The sequence below is a fragment of the Blennius ocellaris genome, assembly GCF_963422515.1.
Source record: "Blennius ocellaris genome assembly, chromosome: 18".
Taxonomy (NCBI): domain Eukaryota; kingdom Metazoa; phylum Chordata; class Actinopteri; order Blenniiformes; family Blenniidae; genus Blennius; species Blennius ocellaris.
The window spans coordinates 9,239,900-9,258,137 of record NC_137667.1 but is presented as its reverse complement, the minus strand read 5'-3'; the positions used below and the strand labels follow the sequence as shown (position 1 = coordinate 9,258,137).

The window sequence follows — 18,238 nt, the reverse complement described above, 5'->3', positions numbered from 1 at the left end:
AAGAAGGTATAGAGAGACTTTGCACTTGGTTTATCTCAAAGAACAAGAACTGATGATCAGTTAAATAAACATAATTACCCATTTGGTTCCATCGGGCCCAGTGATAAATCTTTGACCAACAGCTTTGCTGGTTCCTTGCGAGGTTGACACGTCTTTGTCACCTGTTGCTGTTAGACTGGGTCGTCCATTTTTACCTTACAATTCCAAAAATGTATATTTTGTTACATGTCATCATCACAATATCACATAACTATCATTAAAGGTACAGTGCACTGATGGTATTCCACTGACTATGGTATTCACTCACTTGTCTGTGTGATTAACCTGTTAACAATTCATTGGGTGTGCTCCACAGATTTTGTTTTGGTAGAGTGGTATTAGGTTGGTTGCAGCATTATATCTGTCGCTGTATGCCACTAAATGTCATACATTGCACCTTTAAGCAAATGCTTGTAAAAGCAATCTTTCACTTGCTGAGTGTAACCTTAGCTATCGGCATTATTTTTAATCACATATGCAAATCAACAGACTTTACCATTTATTGGTTTTCCTCTGACGATGGGATAACGAGGCCTGAGCCCATTATTCCTTAAGCTGTCTCTAGAAGATGAGGATGAGGATGAGGACTGGGAGTTGCCACCATTTAATCCTCCTGTCCTTGTTGTAGAAGTGCCACTGCCAATGGCATGATCTGAGGTCAACACTGACTGTGGCAGTTTAGAGGAGGAAGAGAAATCAGAAGAGGATGGAGAGGAATTGGATGTTGTAGAATCGAGCCGAGAGTTCTGTGCTGGTTGTGGTCTCACGGGAATTCTAGCGCCACCAGCCTGCCTGTTTGGGACAAAAGGAGAGCGCACCCTTCCATTCACTGCCATATTGGGACGACGCTGTGTTGGAACAAATGCCGGTGAAGGCCTTGTCCTCGTTGGGGTTTCTTTTGCATCAACACTGTCATTATCTTCTGCATTTCCTTGGGAGTCACTTGAAGTTACAGAAGGATTCTTTTGCTCTGCAGTGGGGTCTTCAACTTTATTAATTCTCCCAGTAGTTCCTCTATTCCTCTCATCAAGGTATTCCTTACTGTGATCTTCATTGGCGATCCCTCTGTGGATGGGCTCACTAGAGTCTCTGTTTCCACTTGAGGAACGCTGGGAATTTGAGGACGTTGACGAGGGATGTGATGAAGAAGAGGTAGTTCGGTTTCTAAAATCCCTAAAAGCAGTATTTTGGTTTGTCGCAATAGGTTTTACTGAACTCTCACCAGCTCCATTCTTTAGTGAGTCCTGAGTGGAAGGAGTCCCCAGATGCTCACTGGTATCTTGAACTGAAGACACTCCTGCAGCGCCTGTTGCCCCCGACACTCTCGTTGGCGTCCCCCTTAAAACCGGTCTACCAGCCCCAACAGAGGATGACACTCTGCTATTTGGGGTTCTACCATCCTGCCTGGAGGATGACGTTCCCCTACTTGAACCGAATCTGCCAGGGTAACGACTGGCCAGCCAAGGGAATCGTTCAGCAAAAGATGGGTTAAGTCTGGTATGAGGAACAACAGGTTTCTCGTTAGTGCTAGCCTTACTTTCTTCTTCCTGTGTTATTTCCTCCTCCTCCTCCTCCTCTGTGGGTTGTGTTGAGGTAGGCTCCTCCACTTTGGTTATATCTACATCTGGGTCTTTGTGGTTGCTGTTATAATTTGCCTCTGTATAGAAAGTGTCTTGCTCTGGGGATCTGTGTGAATCCTGTGAAGTTCTTGTATTATGTGACGTTGCGACGCCCTGAGACCCTCTGTGTGAAGTTGACCTAGAATCTGATGTGGACTGTGATTTATCATGATTATTTGAATCTGATCCTGCCTGTCTGTTGGAAGTACTTCCTGGAGTTGACCTAGATGTTGGGTTGAAAGTATTTGATGTTTGGTGGTTTTGACTCCTGTCTGCGGAAGTGTCATGAGATGTGAGAGAATCTGTTCTTGCCGGAGAGTTTGACTGTGACGTGACAGCAGGTTTGTAACCATTCAGTAATCGGGTTGAATTCCCTCGGAACAAATTTCCAGATTGCCTCCGGCCGTGACCATATCGAGAAGCAAATCCTGAGCCACTGGTACGCCCAGCCGAAGATGAAGCTCTGCCTGTAGATGGCGTATCTGTTTGCTGAGAATTACTTTCTATTTCAATCACTGTGGAAGGTTTTTCATGTGGCACACTGAGTGTATCGTACATGTTTTTGGTTTCAGGATATGTGGAAGCAACATAATCCTTTCTACTGGCTGCTGACTCTTGAACACGCGAGGAAGTGGATGAAGATTTTGAAGGATCAACAGGGAAGGAGGAATCAGAAGAAGAGGAAGATGAACCAGTTGAAGGGGGGAAAGAGGAAGCAGCTTTGGATGTTGACTTTTGATGGACCCTAATTTTTACAGGCCTTCTATTTTTTGGGGGATGAGGTTTAGTTGGGGAGGGTGTCAAAACCTTGAGGCTGGGGGTTTCAGTCACTGTGAGATCTTCAGGAAAAACATCATTGTCTGGCTTTTCTGTTTCTGGGATAACCTCTGTAGTTGTTTCTTCTGTGGGAGGTGGTGTCGTTGGTATTTCCTCTTCTTTTTCCTCCTCCTCCTCCTCATCTTCTCGAGCTCTTCCTCTGGTTGAACCTCTATTCATCCCATTCCTTACGGATCCCCTCACAGAGGAGAAGATACTATGATATGAGCGTGTCTGGGAAAGTGGCCTTGTACGCCTGTTGTTTGGTGCAGCAGGACGTGGCTGGGGAGTTGTGGTCGGTTCCTCTGGCACATTTGTTGACTGGAAGTTGGATTCATCATGGTTTGTATCCTGTTCAGATGGCGTGTGGCTTGTCTTGATGTTGTCTTTGTTTTTTGAGAGCGATGAGGCGGCACTCCTGGCTGGCGAATGAAAAAAAAAAAAAAAGTTGAAAGATATGTGGTGTTTCGAGCTTCCATGCAAGGATATACAGAAAATAATTAATGTGTTTACATCCTGGCATAGCAACACTGAATGCCTTGCTCTGCGGTCCCATCCCCCGCCGGTTGGTGGCTCTGATCTTGAAAATGTAACGATCTCCGGGTGTGAGACCATCGACGGTGGCTGTGGTGCTGCTGCCACGATGCGTCACACTTTTCATTCCAAATGGTTTCATCGCAGGGGCATAAGACAAGATGTACTCTGTATGGAAGCAGCATGACGAAATGATAAGAAAAGTCATAAGAACTGATCTTTAAAATGGTGGGTTTTTTTTTTAAAGCTAGACTTTTTGTCCTGGCCTGACCTCTTATCCTTCCATTTGGTTCTTCAGGTGGATCCCATGTTGCTATTACAGCAGTTCCTTTTCCTCGTAGTGGTTTGACCTCAAAGTTCTCTGGTGGCCCAGATGGTGCTTGCAATGAAAGAGGGCACAAAACAATGAAATGATAGGCGTAAAAAGATTACAAACCACGTACCGCCTTAAGAAAGGAAGATTAAGAAATTGCTGTTTAAAGTGAGGACATTTTTGCCAGGGGGCTTGAAGAGTTTCTGCTGCCATACATTGTAAAAAAAAAAAGCGTGATCATGCATGAAGTTGCAGATGGAGACGCGAACTGTGAGCCAAGCAATAAAAGCTGACATTTCAATGAACTGCAGATCAGGAGTTGCAATGACATGGTATAAATCCTGCAATGACAGAGCAGCAGCCAAAGTTAGAATCAAATATCAGGTGGGAGTATGAAGCAGTGGTGATGATGAGGTGTGGTAAAGCAAAACGAGCATCAAATTCCTAACAGGCAAAATTACGCATGGGTGAATTCTTTTTTTCTGAGAATAACTGCTCTTTTCAGCTCACGAGAAAATGTTTTAACACTCCCGCTTCGGTAATCATTATCCTTCAACTGCATGACGGGCAACATTATGGTTTTCTTTAAGTGATTCTCAGCGTTCAGCACAGATAGATACCTGACTCAGGAGTCCTCTGAAACACAGAGACACTCCACTTGCCATGGTTTCCTTCCTGGGAGATTCTGACGGCGAACTCGTACATGCCGTCAGCAGACAGGGTGTCTATCATCATCCTCCTCTGGGTGCCGTCCTTATACTCCCAGCGTGCTGACTCACCCTTCTCCCTGTATCTCACTGTGTATGATCTGAATCAAACATAAATGTAAAGTTATCTTTCACTAATTTTCTCTCTTTTAGCTTTAACCCTCTTTCTGTTTTTGTAACAGACACACCCACAAACACATATTACAACATAGCTCACCTGGATGCCCCAGGGGCAACTTTTCCCATCTCGACAGCAGGATCAACCCAGGAGATAAGCACTGACTGAGGTGACATGACCCTGGCGCTGATGTCTTTAGCCTCATATTCAGGTGGCTCTGCATAAACACAAAACGCACATGAGAAGACAGAGAGAATAAAGACCGAGTTCTTAATCTTTAAGTAGTAAATATGAATGTGCTGGTACCTGGTGTGGTTGTTTTGGTTGCGAATGCTCTGTTGGCGGGAGCGCTCCGGCCCTGGGCCTTCTGTGCCTGCAGTGACACCACATGAACGGACTCAGATGCTATGAATAGAAAGGGATACCAGGCACGACCAGGGTTTACACTATGGACACTGAAGACAGTACAAACAAAATGCATCCACTTATCTAAATTATGAAACAAAAAACCCCCCAAAAGAAAACAAAAAATGCAGTATTCAGATGCTGTACACCTTGTGATTGCTTGAAGTTATCATGCTTTTCTACCTTTAATCTTTGTAGCTATATTATATGTCTATTAGTAGTATAATATATGGATCCTCTTACTTAGTTTAGGTGTGTGTCGGTTTCTTTGGTCAGACTGAGGCTTGGTATGATGCTGCTGCTGCCTTCTTTCCAGCAGTGCTGCTCTGGTCCAAACTCTCTCAGGCTGTCTTGGACCTGAAGAGGACTGAGGCGCCCTCCTATGTGTCCTGGTATTAGCCGGGGCTGACGGCTGGTGAGTCGTTCTGTCTACCCTGGTTGCCCGCGCTGCAGATGAGGGATTTCTGGTTGCACTTTGTGAAGGCCTGACCGAACCTGTTGATGGATGATAAAAGCAGGAATAAGCCAGAGTGCAGTAGAGTTCATTGTACCCTCATGACCCCATAACTCACTTGTAATCTGTGCCATCTACTTGGTTTGCCTAAAGGGCTCTCTCAAAGCTTGAAGGAAAAAAAAAAATTGGCCATTTTTGTTTCTCACATCTGCTGAACGATAGAAACATAATGTCACTTTCATCCAACTGTTGCTGTAAACATGGATGTCTTGAACAGAGTAGTAAATGCTGTGGAAGCGCACCAAGTACTGCATCATCTGCTGCAGTTTTTGTTCATCTGTTTCTCACTTCATTTCAGTGATAGTTGTCGCTTCATGTTTGACAATGTCTCAGGCATGAACTCGGACAACCAGGCTATCCCCCTCATCTGCAATAGCATTGCCAATATCACAACAAATGGAAAAAAAAAAACCCCTACTGTCCCTCCCCTCTTTTGTATTCTTTCTTTGTTAAGACGGTTGATCCCTCCCTCAGCCATTTGTTATAATCACTGTCAGATGAAAAAGACTTTCTCTGTTTTCCATCAGGCCAACTGCATGCGCTGTTAGTCCTGATAAGTCAGCCGAACAAGGTGGATAGAAAAAAGTTCTACGGTTGAAAAGTACGTTTTACTTTTCAAAGTGTACATAGGGTGTAGAATCAATGAGACGTTACCATATCTACTGAGTGCCTTCTTCAGTTATGGCCAGGAAACTCAGACAGGGTTCTGTGTCAATGGTGCAGAGTGGATGTGAATGGCTGAGTGAATAAAATAAAAAAAATGCTTCGTCTCAATTTGACTTGGAACACTGTTTGTGTTTTTAAGCCTCAATCTCTCATATGTCCTTTAAGCACAGCCAAGTGAACTTTTTCCCTTTCAATTTGGACAACACTGGTGATTTGGGTATTGTATGTCTCCTTGTTTTGATTGTGCTTTAGGTTTAACAGTGGGCTGTTGTCACAATAAGATTTTACAGTATTACATTATTGTTGCATTTGGATTAAATGTTATTATTTACAAAGTATATGAATGACTTTGAGGTGATGATTTTGTTCTGGCCTCCAGACTAGGCCCGATTTCTATCATGTTTGGCATGGTTAGAAAATTAGTACTTACATAACACGTCCACAGAAGAGAACACGCACATTAGAGCCTTGAATACCACAAACTATTCATTTGAAATATGTTTGTTGTTAATCTCAAAGGGCTACACAATGACCACTTTTCTACAATTTCCTGTTAGCTTATAATTACCCAGGCTGGATATAAATTAGAAAAAGTTCAAAAAGTCTCATTAGGTGCTTTTGGATTTTCTCTATGTTTGTACTATTAAATACTGTTAACCAAAGTTATCATTTGGTACTAAGACAGTGAGGGGAGTTTCTTTTTGTTGTTATGGTTGCTAATTCAGTTTCACCCCAAATCCATTTCAATGGGACTGCTTCTCTGGGAAGCTATAACCTAAACCAGAAATAGGCACATTTGGTTTTGATCAGCCCATTTCTCCTTTCTTTTTCGTCTTCCTGTCTCTCTTCACTCTGGAAAATTGTCACAGAGCATAGTTTGGCCCGGGTCACAATGCCGCGGACCACTAAAACCATTGACTCCACAAGCCAAATCCCGGATGTATTTTCCTGGAAGCTCGCTGGTTTCAGGTGCTGCGATGCTGGCCGGCAGACAGGCAGACATACCAGTTACAGTGGAGCGACCCACCTCCGTCTGCTGAGGCTGGGCTGGAAAAGAATGCCTCTGTTGTTTCCCTAACACCCCACAAAAACTGCCTTAAGGAAACAACGCTTTTAACCACTTTGATATTTCATCACCAAAACGAGCCGAAGCTTGGCAAACTCAAAACCAGTGAGTTTGGGTTTCAGCGTGGACTGCATCACTTACTTTACACAGTTTACTTCTATAAACAATCCTCAACGGAAGACTACAGTCAAAGGTAAACAACCTACTCTCAACAGGGAAAACACAAATCGTATTTGTACATAACGTAATTACAGATGTAACGTAAGTGACGCGTTTGTTATATAAACGCTGCAAATGAAATATGGAGAAAAATGCTTTTATATTTGTATTCATTCATAACAGTGAGCTTTCAGCAAATAGTTCGGCCAATTCCTACAGATTATTGAATGCATTAAATAGGAAAATCGACTTAAATTTGAATTTCACACTGTGATTAAGTTTTCCCTGAACTTCTAATTCGTAACTCAGAATCATGCCACTTTGTCTGAGAAATTGGACGATGGCTTTCCAGTCTGTCACAACATTGGAAGTTGAAGAACAATATGACAAATGGACCGACAGATGATTGGCGCTCTAATAGATTGGACCGCACGGATGTCACATTGTACTTAATAATAAGCGTCAAACCAGGAGTAGCTATGATGTAACAGGTTGTTTGTCAATAGCAAGTTTGCAAGTTCAAGTTTCCCTCTCACCTTGAACATTCCTGGCGTGTCCAAGAGAAAGACACTGAACCACCAAATTGTTCCCAGTAGCAGTTGGATGGATGAACGTGACTAGCAATGTAAGGCGTAAAATCAAAAAGTATGAAATAAGTTCAAATCCATTTTTACCATTTGTATTGTTTATATACCATTTTTTACCTTCTTCTTGAGGTAAGGTTTTTAACATTTACTTTGTCTTCTTTTTCTTCCTTCCTTCATTACATACTTTTTTTTTTTTGCCAGAAACCCATCTTTTGTTTGGCTCTGTTCACCCAAGTGTAACTCGGCAAATGTGATTAGTAGCGTCTCCAAAGCAGCTCTGCCTCAAACAAATAAACTGAGCCTCCAAAGCAGCGTGGTGATTCAGTGGTTCGCACTGCTGCCGCATGCAACGAAGTCCTGGGTTCAATTGCAAGGCCTGAAGTTTTCAGAGGAGAGTTTAGATGATTTTTCTCCATGCCAAGTGGTTTGGAGACTAAACTGTCCACAGAAGCAGAATGAGCAACTGTCGATAGTGAGTTTACAGCTTTTCGCAAGGCCTATAGTTTAGAATATACACAGAAATATAAACATGGTTTGTTTAAAGATATTTCTCAGTACTGTAATTGAGCAACTTGTTCACACAATCTCTATAAAATCATTACAAATGGGACTAAACCAAAAAGTATTAAATATACAGATGTATCTTTTCAATAGTATTTTGTTCACTACAATCTCATATGGTGGAAACCCTGCCAAAGATGTCAAGCCACTAATTTCCTATATAATATACAGTATGCGTAAACCATCGATTGCAACACACAATAAAATCGACGTCAATACTGGACACACAAGAAAAATATACGTGGCTGCATAGATGGGAATCTGTGAGTCAGCGGTAAGTGGGAGTTTTTCCCCTCAGATCCCGTAGGGGCAGAACAAGAGAGGAAATGAAGGAAAATGAGAGTGTCACCCCCCCCAAGACACGACAATGTAAATCATCATCACGTCTGAGGGTTCATTTCACAGATCCAATGTCAGCAGATTGTTTCTGCAAACTGCCTTGAAAGTGTTTTTCCTGTATATTTTACTCTTAAATTTGAACCGAGGCACACTACTTCCATGGTATTGATGGAGATCAGGTTTTACCTGCTGATGAGTTGTTGACAGATGCTCCGCCCAACACTGCAAAGCCATCCAGGTTCACCCATTCTGGGTCTATCAAAAGAAAACAACAAAAAAACCCATTAGAAATCTGTTTAGACAATCATGTCAAAATGATACATAAGCAGTATTTTGTTAATGGCATCCTAAGATATTGATCATTTGTATGTGTTTATCTGACACATAATTTTAATTTTAATTTGACACTACTAATTTATATGAATGTGTAATATATGACCCCATCATCATGAACAGGACCTGAGCAGCGAAGAAGATGAATGGATGTATTAGAAGTATTATTAGGCTACATTTTCAGAAAATGTACATTTTTCCTGAATTAACTTATTAGCTTTTATTTCTTTATTTTTTTCAATCCAATCAAGAGTCTTAAATCTATGCCAGAAGCTCTTACTACTTGGACAATGACATTTTTGCTGATTCAGCTCAGGCTAACTTTGTTTTGAGCCTCAAAACTTCTCAGTGAAATAGACTTGCTGTTTGAAACTAAACGGTTATAACAATTGGTAGTGCTGCCACACAGCAAATGTATTTAAAGTGTGAAAGGTTCACCCCATCCCCCCTTGGTTGATGTACATGGCTGTTGTCTGATGTCTTTTCAATTCCCTTACTTCCTGTTCTATTTTAGCACCAATGTCCTGTCACATTTCTGTGAACGTCTCTTGCGGTGGTCTGAGGATTAGTCTGTTCACTTTGTCTTATCTCCTGTTTATTTCTAAGAAGTGTGTTATTCCCAATGTGAATTATGACGGTTACCTAATTCCTTGCCTACAAACTTGCTGCATTGCCTGGTTGTGATGCCTGTTTTCTTTTTTCAAGCTCTTTTTTGTCAGGCAAAATCACTTTTTGTTCTTTTTTACATCGACGACAATGACTATCTTAATGTCTTGTTCTTGATTACTCTCCATTTGGCGCTTTGTTGCACACAACAGGTCAGCTCTTTGTTTTTGTAGCTCTATGAACAGCTGGCCAGACACATTAGCGACGTGGAAGCAAAGCAGAACTGTTATTTATGACAGCTGATGCAGCTCTCATGCTGCTGAGGGAACAACAAACGATCTGCAAGGAATTTCTGGAAAGGCGATGTCGAGACTCTGCTCGGCAGCCAGAGGTTTCTCTTGAGTTGTATCGGAGCGGGAGAGACCAGAAGGGAGCCGCCGCAACGTGCACCGGGCAGCACATATAACCACACAGACATTTATAGATGAACAAACTGAGATGCAGTACAAGACAACGTATGACTTCATCATTGGCACCACCCTGTGCTTCACCACAGCCACCATGCACTTGCACACACACTCGCACAAAGCAAGTGACCACAACACAGAGGGCTAGATTCTAGGAGCAGGGCTGGGTTTGGAAAAGGGCTGGCTGCAGACTTTGAGTCGCTGGTGAAATATGGCATCGAGGTGCCAAGGCAGAGGAAAATGCAATAATGACAAAAGCAGACCAGACAGTCGACACAGCAAACTGCATGTGTGTAGAAACATAAAGACTCGACTTATGTTTTACAATGCGGCATTACAAATAAGCAAGAGAAGCTGGTTAAGCCTAAAATAACCTCTATCACACAACACTATGCCTCAAGCTTCTTCTTGTTATACTGGCAAACTTTGATGACTGCACTTCCAATTATGATGTAATCCAGCGATAACAATCGCACACAAGCAAGTGCTCACGTCTCACCTCCCCGACTCTAAACTCTGTACACAGCGTTGCTCATCCCAGCTTTGTTTTTGGCACTTGTCTTGAGAAAGTGCAGATTTCTGAGGGTTGAAAGCTCAACTCCAGTCTTCAAGCCAAGCTTTAATTTCTTACACTCTGGCCATTTATTTTCCTATGAATCACCTTTTTTTTTCTTCTTCTCGCATTTCTTCCAGCTCTTACATTCCCATTTGTTTTCTCTCGGTTTGTTGGTAACTCTTAAACATGCTCAAATTATTCTTTTTTTTTTTTTTCCTTACCTACATCCTCCAGTAGAGGAGATCGATTGTCTTTTCCCACTTTAGTGAAGCGGTGAGATCTCGCAGGTTTGCTGGAGCTGATGACGAAGCGGTCCACAGGTCTGCCATCCAGATGGATAGAGGGCTCCCATCTCTCTCTCAGGTCTTTGTCCACTGCTGTTTGTTTGCCATTTTGCAGCCGTACTGGTTTTTCAGCTGCAAAACAAAGTATCATGTCATTTAAAAAAAGAAAATAAAAGAAGATCTGGCCTTTTTAAGTAATTTGGAACTTAATTTAACAAAAAAAACCCAAAACCAAACGTTTTATTCCCTTTACACAATACATGTTACTTCTACATATAAGAATGTTGTGGGCTTCTTTTAGGTCCTCAAAGTCTAAAAACATGTGAGTGACAGATGCAGTGTTAGCTGGGATCAGCTCCAGCCACTTTGCAACCCTTCGCTGAATAAACCAACACAAAAGAGAGATGAATGGATATAGTTGGATGCTATTAGCTTACGATGATAAGCGATCTTCATCTCACTAAAACAAGGATAATGCAGAGCAAATGGCTCATTTGCTTCGATATGAAATGAAAAATTTAGCTTATGTGTGAGAAAAGAAATTGCCTGGGGGAAGACTGAGCACATGGGAAATAATAAACATTAACTTGAAATATTGACAATAGCTCATTTGATTTACAAAGTGCTCAGTGATGGTTTCATGCCCGAGAGCTTGTTGAAGACTCAGCTGAGTCAACAAATAAAGGGAAGAAAGACCATTGATACTTTTTTCGGCCCTCATGTGAATTACACACAAAGCTCTGATCAGTGTTCAGTGTGTTGTTCTAAAGTTCATTATCAGGAGGCTGTTGGATAACACTTCTCCTAACAATATACACACTGCTCTCTCTGTGACTGAGTTCTTGTCAAACAACAGACCAAAAATGGTCTTTAAGGATTTAGATTAACAGTTTTTTTAAACTGTAAACCGATTACAGTTTTGGCATGACTTGTTCTTCAGAGACCAAAGAAAAGACTCTGACTTATTTGTAAAAATATTATTGACCATCAATATCACACTGGAGAAAATCCATCTTTTAAAAATTATTATTTTTTGACTGTGGGAGAAAAACAGAATCGAGGGAAACCACGCATGCAAAGCGAGAACACGTAAACTCACATGCAGACATAGTATGTTTTTTTTAATTGACCTCCTGGGGGCAGTGTTGCTCACATTTTCATTTTGTTTATAATAGCATTGGATGTTAGAATCATTTTGTTGATGAATGGAGATCCAGTATTGTAGCTCTGCTGTGTTTCCCACCCAGTCCCGAGGGAAACTACAGCTCTAAATATTCCAGTGTTCACTCGCTTGCTGCTGACTTTATCTGTCTGCTGTTTGATCCGAGGCAGGTGGCACGCATTTGGTTTTCAGAGTGAAATCAGCTGTTTCTTGTCGCTGCTGCTGGAAACATTGAGAGCAAAGCAAAACAACAACAGTGCTCGAAGGATGTGAGAACACAATGGGAGGCTCAGATGAAGTGCAGGAAACATGCAGTCATTCAATCAACAGTTAATACCATTGCAGTGACTTTGAATCCTTAAATCCAAGCAGGTATTTCTCTAACTTAAGGTTGCGAGAAGGGTGAGCTGATCCCAGCTGATGTCCATATAATCAATACTCAATATAAAAGGTTGCTTGTAGGCCACAAGACGAACACAGAAAGAGTCACACTGTCGTAATTATACGTACAGGCAATTTAGTCACCAGTTAACCTCAAATGCATGTTTTTGTACTGTGGAAGGAAACCACATTATCTGGAGTAATAAAATCAGTCGGCACAAGGAAAACATGCATAAAAAACAAATACCCTCAAGCTTAACTCCATATTGAAAGCAGGGACACTTGTTCCATGTTGAGAGCGCTAATCACTACGCCTCGCTGTGACCTTTATGTTTCGTGTCGTTCGCCTTCTACTGGCTTATTCTTTTCAACAAATTTAGATATGGAAACATGTGCAAATGTGTATATATGCAAATACATTTTCAAAACACAAGGCTAGTCTAATGAACAGCAGCGAACTGATGAAGCCACTTGGATGATTGGATAAAGGATTAAATGTCTTCCAAGATATATGACCAAGAAGATATAGGAGCTTGGTTGATTCAGTCAGCCAGAAGTGGGAATAGTAAAGTGAGGTTTATTGGCTTGCTGGAAATTTATTGCAGTCATAATTGACATTATTGTTACCATCAGGTCCTCATGAGTGTCTTTGCTCCCAAAAAGGTTTACAGCAGCACTTCTGCTGCAGCCTCCTCACAAAATCACTTTTTCATTCTCGCTATGCGCAGGTGTGCTCCCAGCTGGATCGCGCTCACTTTTCACATTTAGAAATAATTGCCACTTGCAGAGCCGTGCTTCACAGACGGTCGCAAACGTCCCCGGGGGGGCCGATAGTGGAGTCTCGGCTTAAGTAGTTGTTTTAAGATGTGCTGAACGGCCGCCTCATTATTGCCTCTCCTCACTGTGAATACCGACACTCCTGAGATACGTGTAGTTGCATGGGCACATAAAGGAGTGTGGCAGTGTTTATCCAGAGTCCCTTCACTGTTCCTTCAAGTTTTATCACCTATCCACGGCAGTCTCCGGTGACACTTTTCTGGACACACTTGCCACTTGGCCCTTGTTTCTAATAAGACTCCTTATTACGTAGGAAGGGATCTGCTGCTCTGTCCAGACTTTACTCAATGATGATAGCCTCTTTGGAAACTTATGATCCGAGAGCAAACCAGACATTTCTGATTAAATCAAGACTCTTTAAGTGCAGCATGATTGCTGTCCAAGAAAAAAACAGTTTGGCAAGAAGCTAAGCAAGTGAGCAGTAACATCGTAATCGTACACGTCGAGGCTTGGTTTTGAGGCATCGCAGCAGGAGACTGGAGCGACAATACAACAGATTCTATGCCGTGTTTGTGACCGTGGAGCGAAAAGACAGGCGAATACCAAATAATTGAGTTTGACAGTGGAAAGTTTGAAGTATGTGAAGAATGAGGAAAAAGCCTGCGGGCCAATTTATCACAGAAAAGTAAAAGAAAGTGGGTTTATGTGTCTGATGGACTCGGTATGTGTTGCATTAATACTCACTCAAAGACTCAGACAGATAGGCAGACGCAAACATGTATCTGCATGTGTATTTTGGCACAAGAAGCATGTGTAGGTAAACCCTGGGGTCAAAGGACTCCTGTAAAACTTCCAGAAAATTCTTGTGGCCCTGCACCTGCAATGCAGTCCTTTTTGTTTTTTACAAGAGCACCCTTTCACCCCGCCTCGAAATCACAGATGCCGACCCTTCATTCACCCCTAATGAGTTCGACTTTAACTCCTCATAAATGTCATCTTTTGCCAACTACCTTCAATAATCAGGATCCCCACTGAATGTGTGTGTGCATTGATAAAGCACGTATTGCAGCGATTGGCCACACTGCGAGTGTTTTAGTGAGATGATCAAACTCATGTGCAGCTGCAGGTGTTTACATCATGACGTTTGTCGATGTCATGACAACAACAGAGCATTTGCACTCATTGAAGTGTCTTTCCTCAAATGAGTTTAAGGACCAGATGCAAATGACGTGGAAGTTTCCACTTAGTAAGTTTCAAGATACTTTTACCACAAGTTCAACAATATCTGTGGATTGCCGTGCTGCTTTTTTACTAACATGAATACAGTACTGAGTTAAAACTTTGAGATGTTTCAGATTTGGGATTGGAATCGTATTTGAAGTCACTTTTCAAATAGTTTTGGATTATCGCTTCAACCAAAACCCACAAATTCTCACTCACCACAAGTGTTGTGGAGATGGTTTCAGTTTAATTCGCCCACATTTCAAAATGCCTTTCTCTGGGGCGTTTAATAGCCTTCCAATAAAATCATTTAAACACAATAAGTATGCATTTCCAAGTCGACCACCACAAATTTCTCTCTCCAGAAAGCCAGTGTCCAAGTTGTTGAGTAATCAATACAACATGCAGTAAACAGCTTTCACTGGACATGACTGTGTGTTCTGATTTGTTCAGAAAAAATGTGACTCTGCTTTAAAAAAATGTAATGCTGAATGTTGTTTTTCCAAAGTCCGTGCACTGATCATGAAGTCTCAGACTTCTGTAAATGTTTAAGTGGCAAAGACTTTCAAGTGCTGCTTCGCAAAACAACCCACTGCTGCTTTAGAGTGTATTAGTTGAGAGGGACTGCTGTATTTATTTACTTTTAGACTGAACACATAACTTGAACAAACCAAAAAAGCTGAAAAAGATGTGAGCCGCCGCTGTGTGAGGTTGATGTCAAATTCTGCCCGGGGGAACAGAATTCCTTACGGTGCCAGTAATTAACCTCATCATAAAGCTGACACACCAGACTGAGGCTGTAACCCAAGACGGCCAATACCCCTGTCCTCCATTCAGTCACACCGACCCATCAATTATTGCAGTGTCCGACACAATACTGTCAGTTCGGTATCAACAATTGATTGTTATTTAACCCGAACCTTTACACGAGAACATAATTTATGCATAGAAACAACCTCAAGTAAGGGCATGTTTAGTTTGGGCGGTTTATACACATTTATGAGTAATGACATCTGCAAACAGAAGTCAGCCAGTGCAATTATAACTGGAAAACATACTTTGCTTTTTAAAGGTGGTCATAAGTCAGTTTCCTCTCACCCAGGATCAATCAAGCTGACGCACGCACACACACAGAGCACTCACTTTAAGTGCAAGTTTTTCTTGTGAGAGGGAACCAGAGGGTCTATATAAAACCCATGCGTGCGCAGGGAGAACGTGCAAACTCCTTGCAGACAAGCAACAAACCACTGCACCACCGAAATACATCCAGAATGAGTTTGATCAGTCGCTCACTGACGCAGACTGAAAGATTTCTGTGCAGCTCTTCTTCATGGAGCACTTATAGTGCCCTGTGACAGGTGTGTGTTCACAGCCCAGGTGGTACTGGTTTAAAACGACTGGAACGGCACCGAAAGATGACATCATGACACGAGACATGCCGCCGCTGGCAGGTCTGACTAGCAGCCAACTTGCAGGTGGGTGGGATGCGGGATCGAACCGTGCCGTGGAAAATATTAGATAGATTGGACATATGTTGGCCATGACGCTTGAAAAGCTCACTGCTGATTTCCCGAAAGCTTTTGCTCAAATATGACGTGTGTTATTCCTGCAGAATCCCAACATGTGAAGTCGAGCATAAGATTAAATTCCTGTTGCCTGCAAAAACATGATTCTCTATTTGCCCTCAGTCTCTGTCCCACTCACACTGCAAACACATCACAGACAATCCAAGAGTTGATGGACTGCAGCTGCATGGAAGAAATCAACTCAATTTTTTAATCCAAATACAGTATGTTTATATTCTCTATTATGACTGCTCCCACCGAGGTGTCCAGGATATCCCCACCAGCCCAGCTTTATCCATTGTGAGAAATTTTAGGATGACAACTTGATGACGTGTGTGGAGAAAGTTAATGGGTAACACTCTCCTCTTCTTTAACAAGTCGCGAGCTGCTCAGTGAACAGCAGTGAGCTGTGGATGCACTCAGCACATGTGGATGCATGTATGGAAGCACATGATTGTGAAGCAGGATGTTGAAAAGGAGAAAGGGCCCTGAAAGGGCTTCCAAAACGACGGAGAAGGAAACGACTCGAAGAAAAGACCACAAGAAATAGCAGCTGCCTGTATTCAGTGAAAGCAGTGATCTCATGCTATAAGTGCTTACAGTTGAGAAAGGGATGTATAGAAACGTACAGATCAACTGACACGCTGAGACGACTGAAGACATTCAAAGAGAAAAGGAGAGTCTGGCTCTGACCTTTAAACCCATCCAAAGCTTCCTACTCTCCAAGCTCCTCAGGCTTTATGGCACTTTTGCTATTTTGGATATTTTTACTGTCTTGACGATGTGGGATTCTTTCCCCCTGAAAATTGATTTTACAAACAGCACTTAACAAACTTCAAAAACATGTGTGCTGCCGTGGTTTCTTTTTTTCCTTTTTTCTTTTTTTTTTTTTTTTTGCCTCAGAGCTGCACATTTTGAAAAATAACTGCATGGAGACCAGACTGCTTTCTGGTGGAACCATGTCAGTCTCTGCATCACCAAAACAATTCAGGTTAAAGTATTATGTGACATTCTGCTGGAAGGCATGTTCCACTCATACCTGCCTCCGGCTAGTAGATGATGACACGTTTAACAGGCTGCAATATTTGCCTGCTCAAAATCTGAAAGAAAACTTGATTTCTTTTCAATCCGCGTCACCCACCAAGATGGCAACTAATTTATCACCACTTACAGACATATTAGTCACCAATTTGGCACGAGACCACTTGGAAAACTTTTTTTTTTCCACACAGCAACCTGAAAATGCCATTATTTTACGAACTCTGAATTTTCTTGGGACTGCTCACTCTAACTATTGCAAACACATAAAACTCACAATTTATCTTTTATTTTCCCTGCAATAACTGAAGTGTGCAGAAATCTCTGCGCAGCATAGAAGTGGAAGAAACCACCTGCAAACTCTTTATAAATTCACGGACTACAAATTAACTCACATTAACTCTTTCATCAATGAATTATTATCTGCACAGAGGATCAGAAAAAAAAAAATCAAGCACTCCCAAAGAAACTCAGCAACACCCTAGTGCAAATAAAAAAAAAGTTTACCTGTCCATCCAAGTTCCTGTGTGCAAAAGGTAAGGAATAGCGCCAGGAGCGTCCTGCTTGCGGCCAAAGCCATGGTGCGTGTGGCGCACTTCAGCTGCTCAGCGGCTCTGGATGCAGAGGGCAGGGACACAACAGCCCTCCTCCCCTCAGTCCACACCAATACTCTGACAACTGTTGCTCCTTCAAGTCTGCAAATAGTGAAAACGAGCATATCAATATCTGGATGCACCGTTTAAATATTGTTTTTCTATAATAAATCCGCTCATTGTGTGCTTAATAATAATAATAATAATAATAATAATAAAAAAACGTCAGTGGGAAACCAAAATGCACTCCTTACCTTTAGCCAGCCGTGAAAACTTTACATCCTTATTTTAGTTTTCGTCAATCCAAATTTCCGACGGTATAAAACTATACTATATGCTCCGATGCTTTGTGAATGTGAGGGTGCTGCTGCAAGGTGTCCTTACATTTTGGATAATATATTTTAAAAAAAGGCTGAAAATGTCTCCCTCTTCGGGGAAAAGTTCCGATTTCCACAAGAACTGAAGCAGATCTGAACTGGGGAGAAAAAAAAGTAATCTATTGGATTCATTCAGATGTGCGCGTTAAACACTGGTCACGCCCACTATCTACCTGTTATTAATGTTTACTTTTGTAGGGTTTTTTTTGACTGAAAGTAATAGATTACAAGTTCATCACCGCAGTTAAACAGCTGGTGTCGAAACCATTCTTCCCTCCTGGACTTTTTATTGCAATAATATTTTTTTTGGTAAAAGTTAATTGCTGAATAAGTTTCCTTTATGAGACATTGACAAGCAGGCTGGTTCAGACTGACTTGATCTGCTCTTCTTCAGCTTTATTCCGCCTTCAAGATTAAACGTTTTCATCAGTGCAT

At 41.9% G+C, this 18,238-nt stretch overlaps 1 protein-coding gene across 2 annotated transcripts in view; it reads right to left on the bottom strand.

Moving 5' to 3' along the window:
• fndc1 (fibronectin type III domain containing 1) overlaps positions 1 to 17,817 on the bottom strand; it is a 34,792-nt gene extending 16,975 nt beyond the window's left edge. For both annotated transcript variants that reach the window (XM_080514130.1, XM_080514131.1), the window contains exons 1-12: positions 17,681 to 17,817; positions 17,341 to 17,528; positions 10,627 to 10,821; positions 8,630 to 8,698; positions 4,795 to 5,046; positions 4,453 to 4,551; positions 4,246 to 4,363; positions 3,942 to 4,129; positions 3,280 to 3,387; positions 2,988 to 3,176; positions 536 to 2,896; positions 79 to 194 (exon numbers count right to left, since the gene is read on the bottom strand). In XM_080514130.1, the coding sequence (XP_080370256.1) occupies positions 79 to 194; positions 536 to 2,896; positions 2,988 to 3,176; positions 3,280 to 3,387; positions 3,942 to 4,129; positions 4,246 to 4,363; positions 4,453 to 4,551; positions 4,795 to 5,046; positions 8,630 to 8,698; positions 10,627 to 10,821; positions 17,341 to 17,413 (3,768 nt within the window). In that variant the 5' untranslated portion in view covers positions 17,414 to 17,528; positions 17,681 to 17,817. The remainder of the gene's footprint in view (positions 1 to 78; positions 195 to 535; positions 2,897 to 2,987; positions 3,177 to 3,279; positions 3,388 to 3,941; positions 4,130 to 4,245; positions 4,364 to 4,452; positions 4,552 to 4,794; positions 5,047 to 8,629; positions 8,699 to 10,626; positions 10,822 to 17,340; positions 17,529 to 17,680) is intronic.
• Between the last annotated feature and the right edge of the window lie 421 nt (positions 17,818 to 18,238).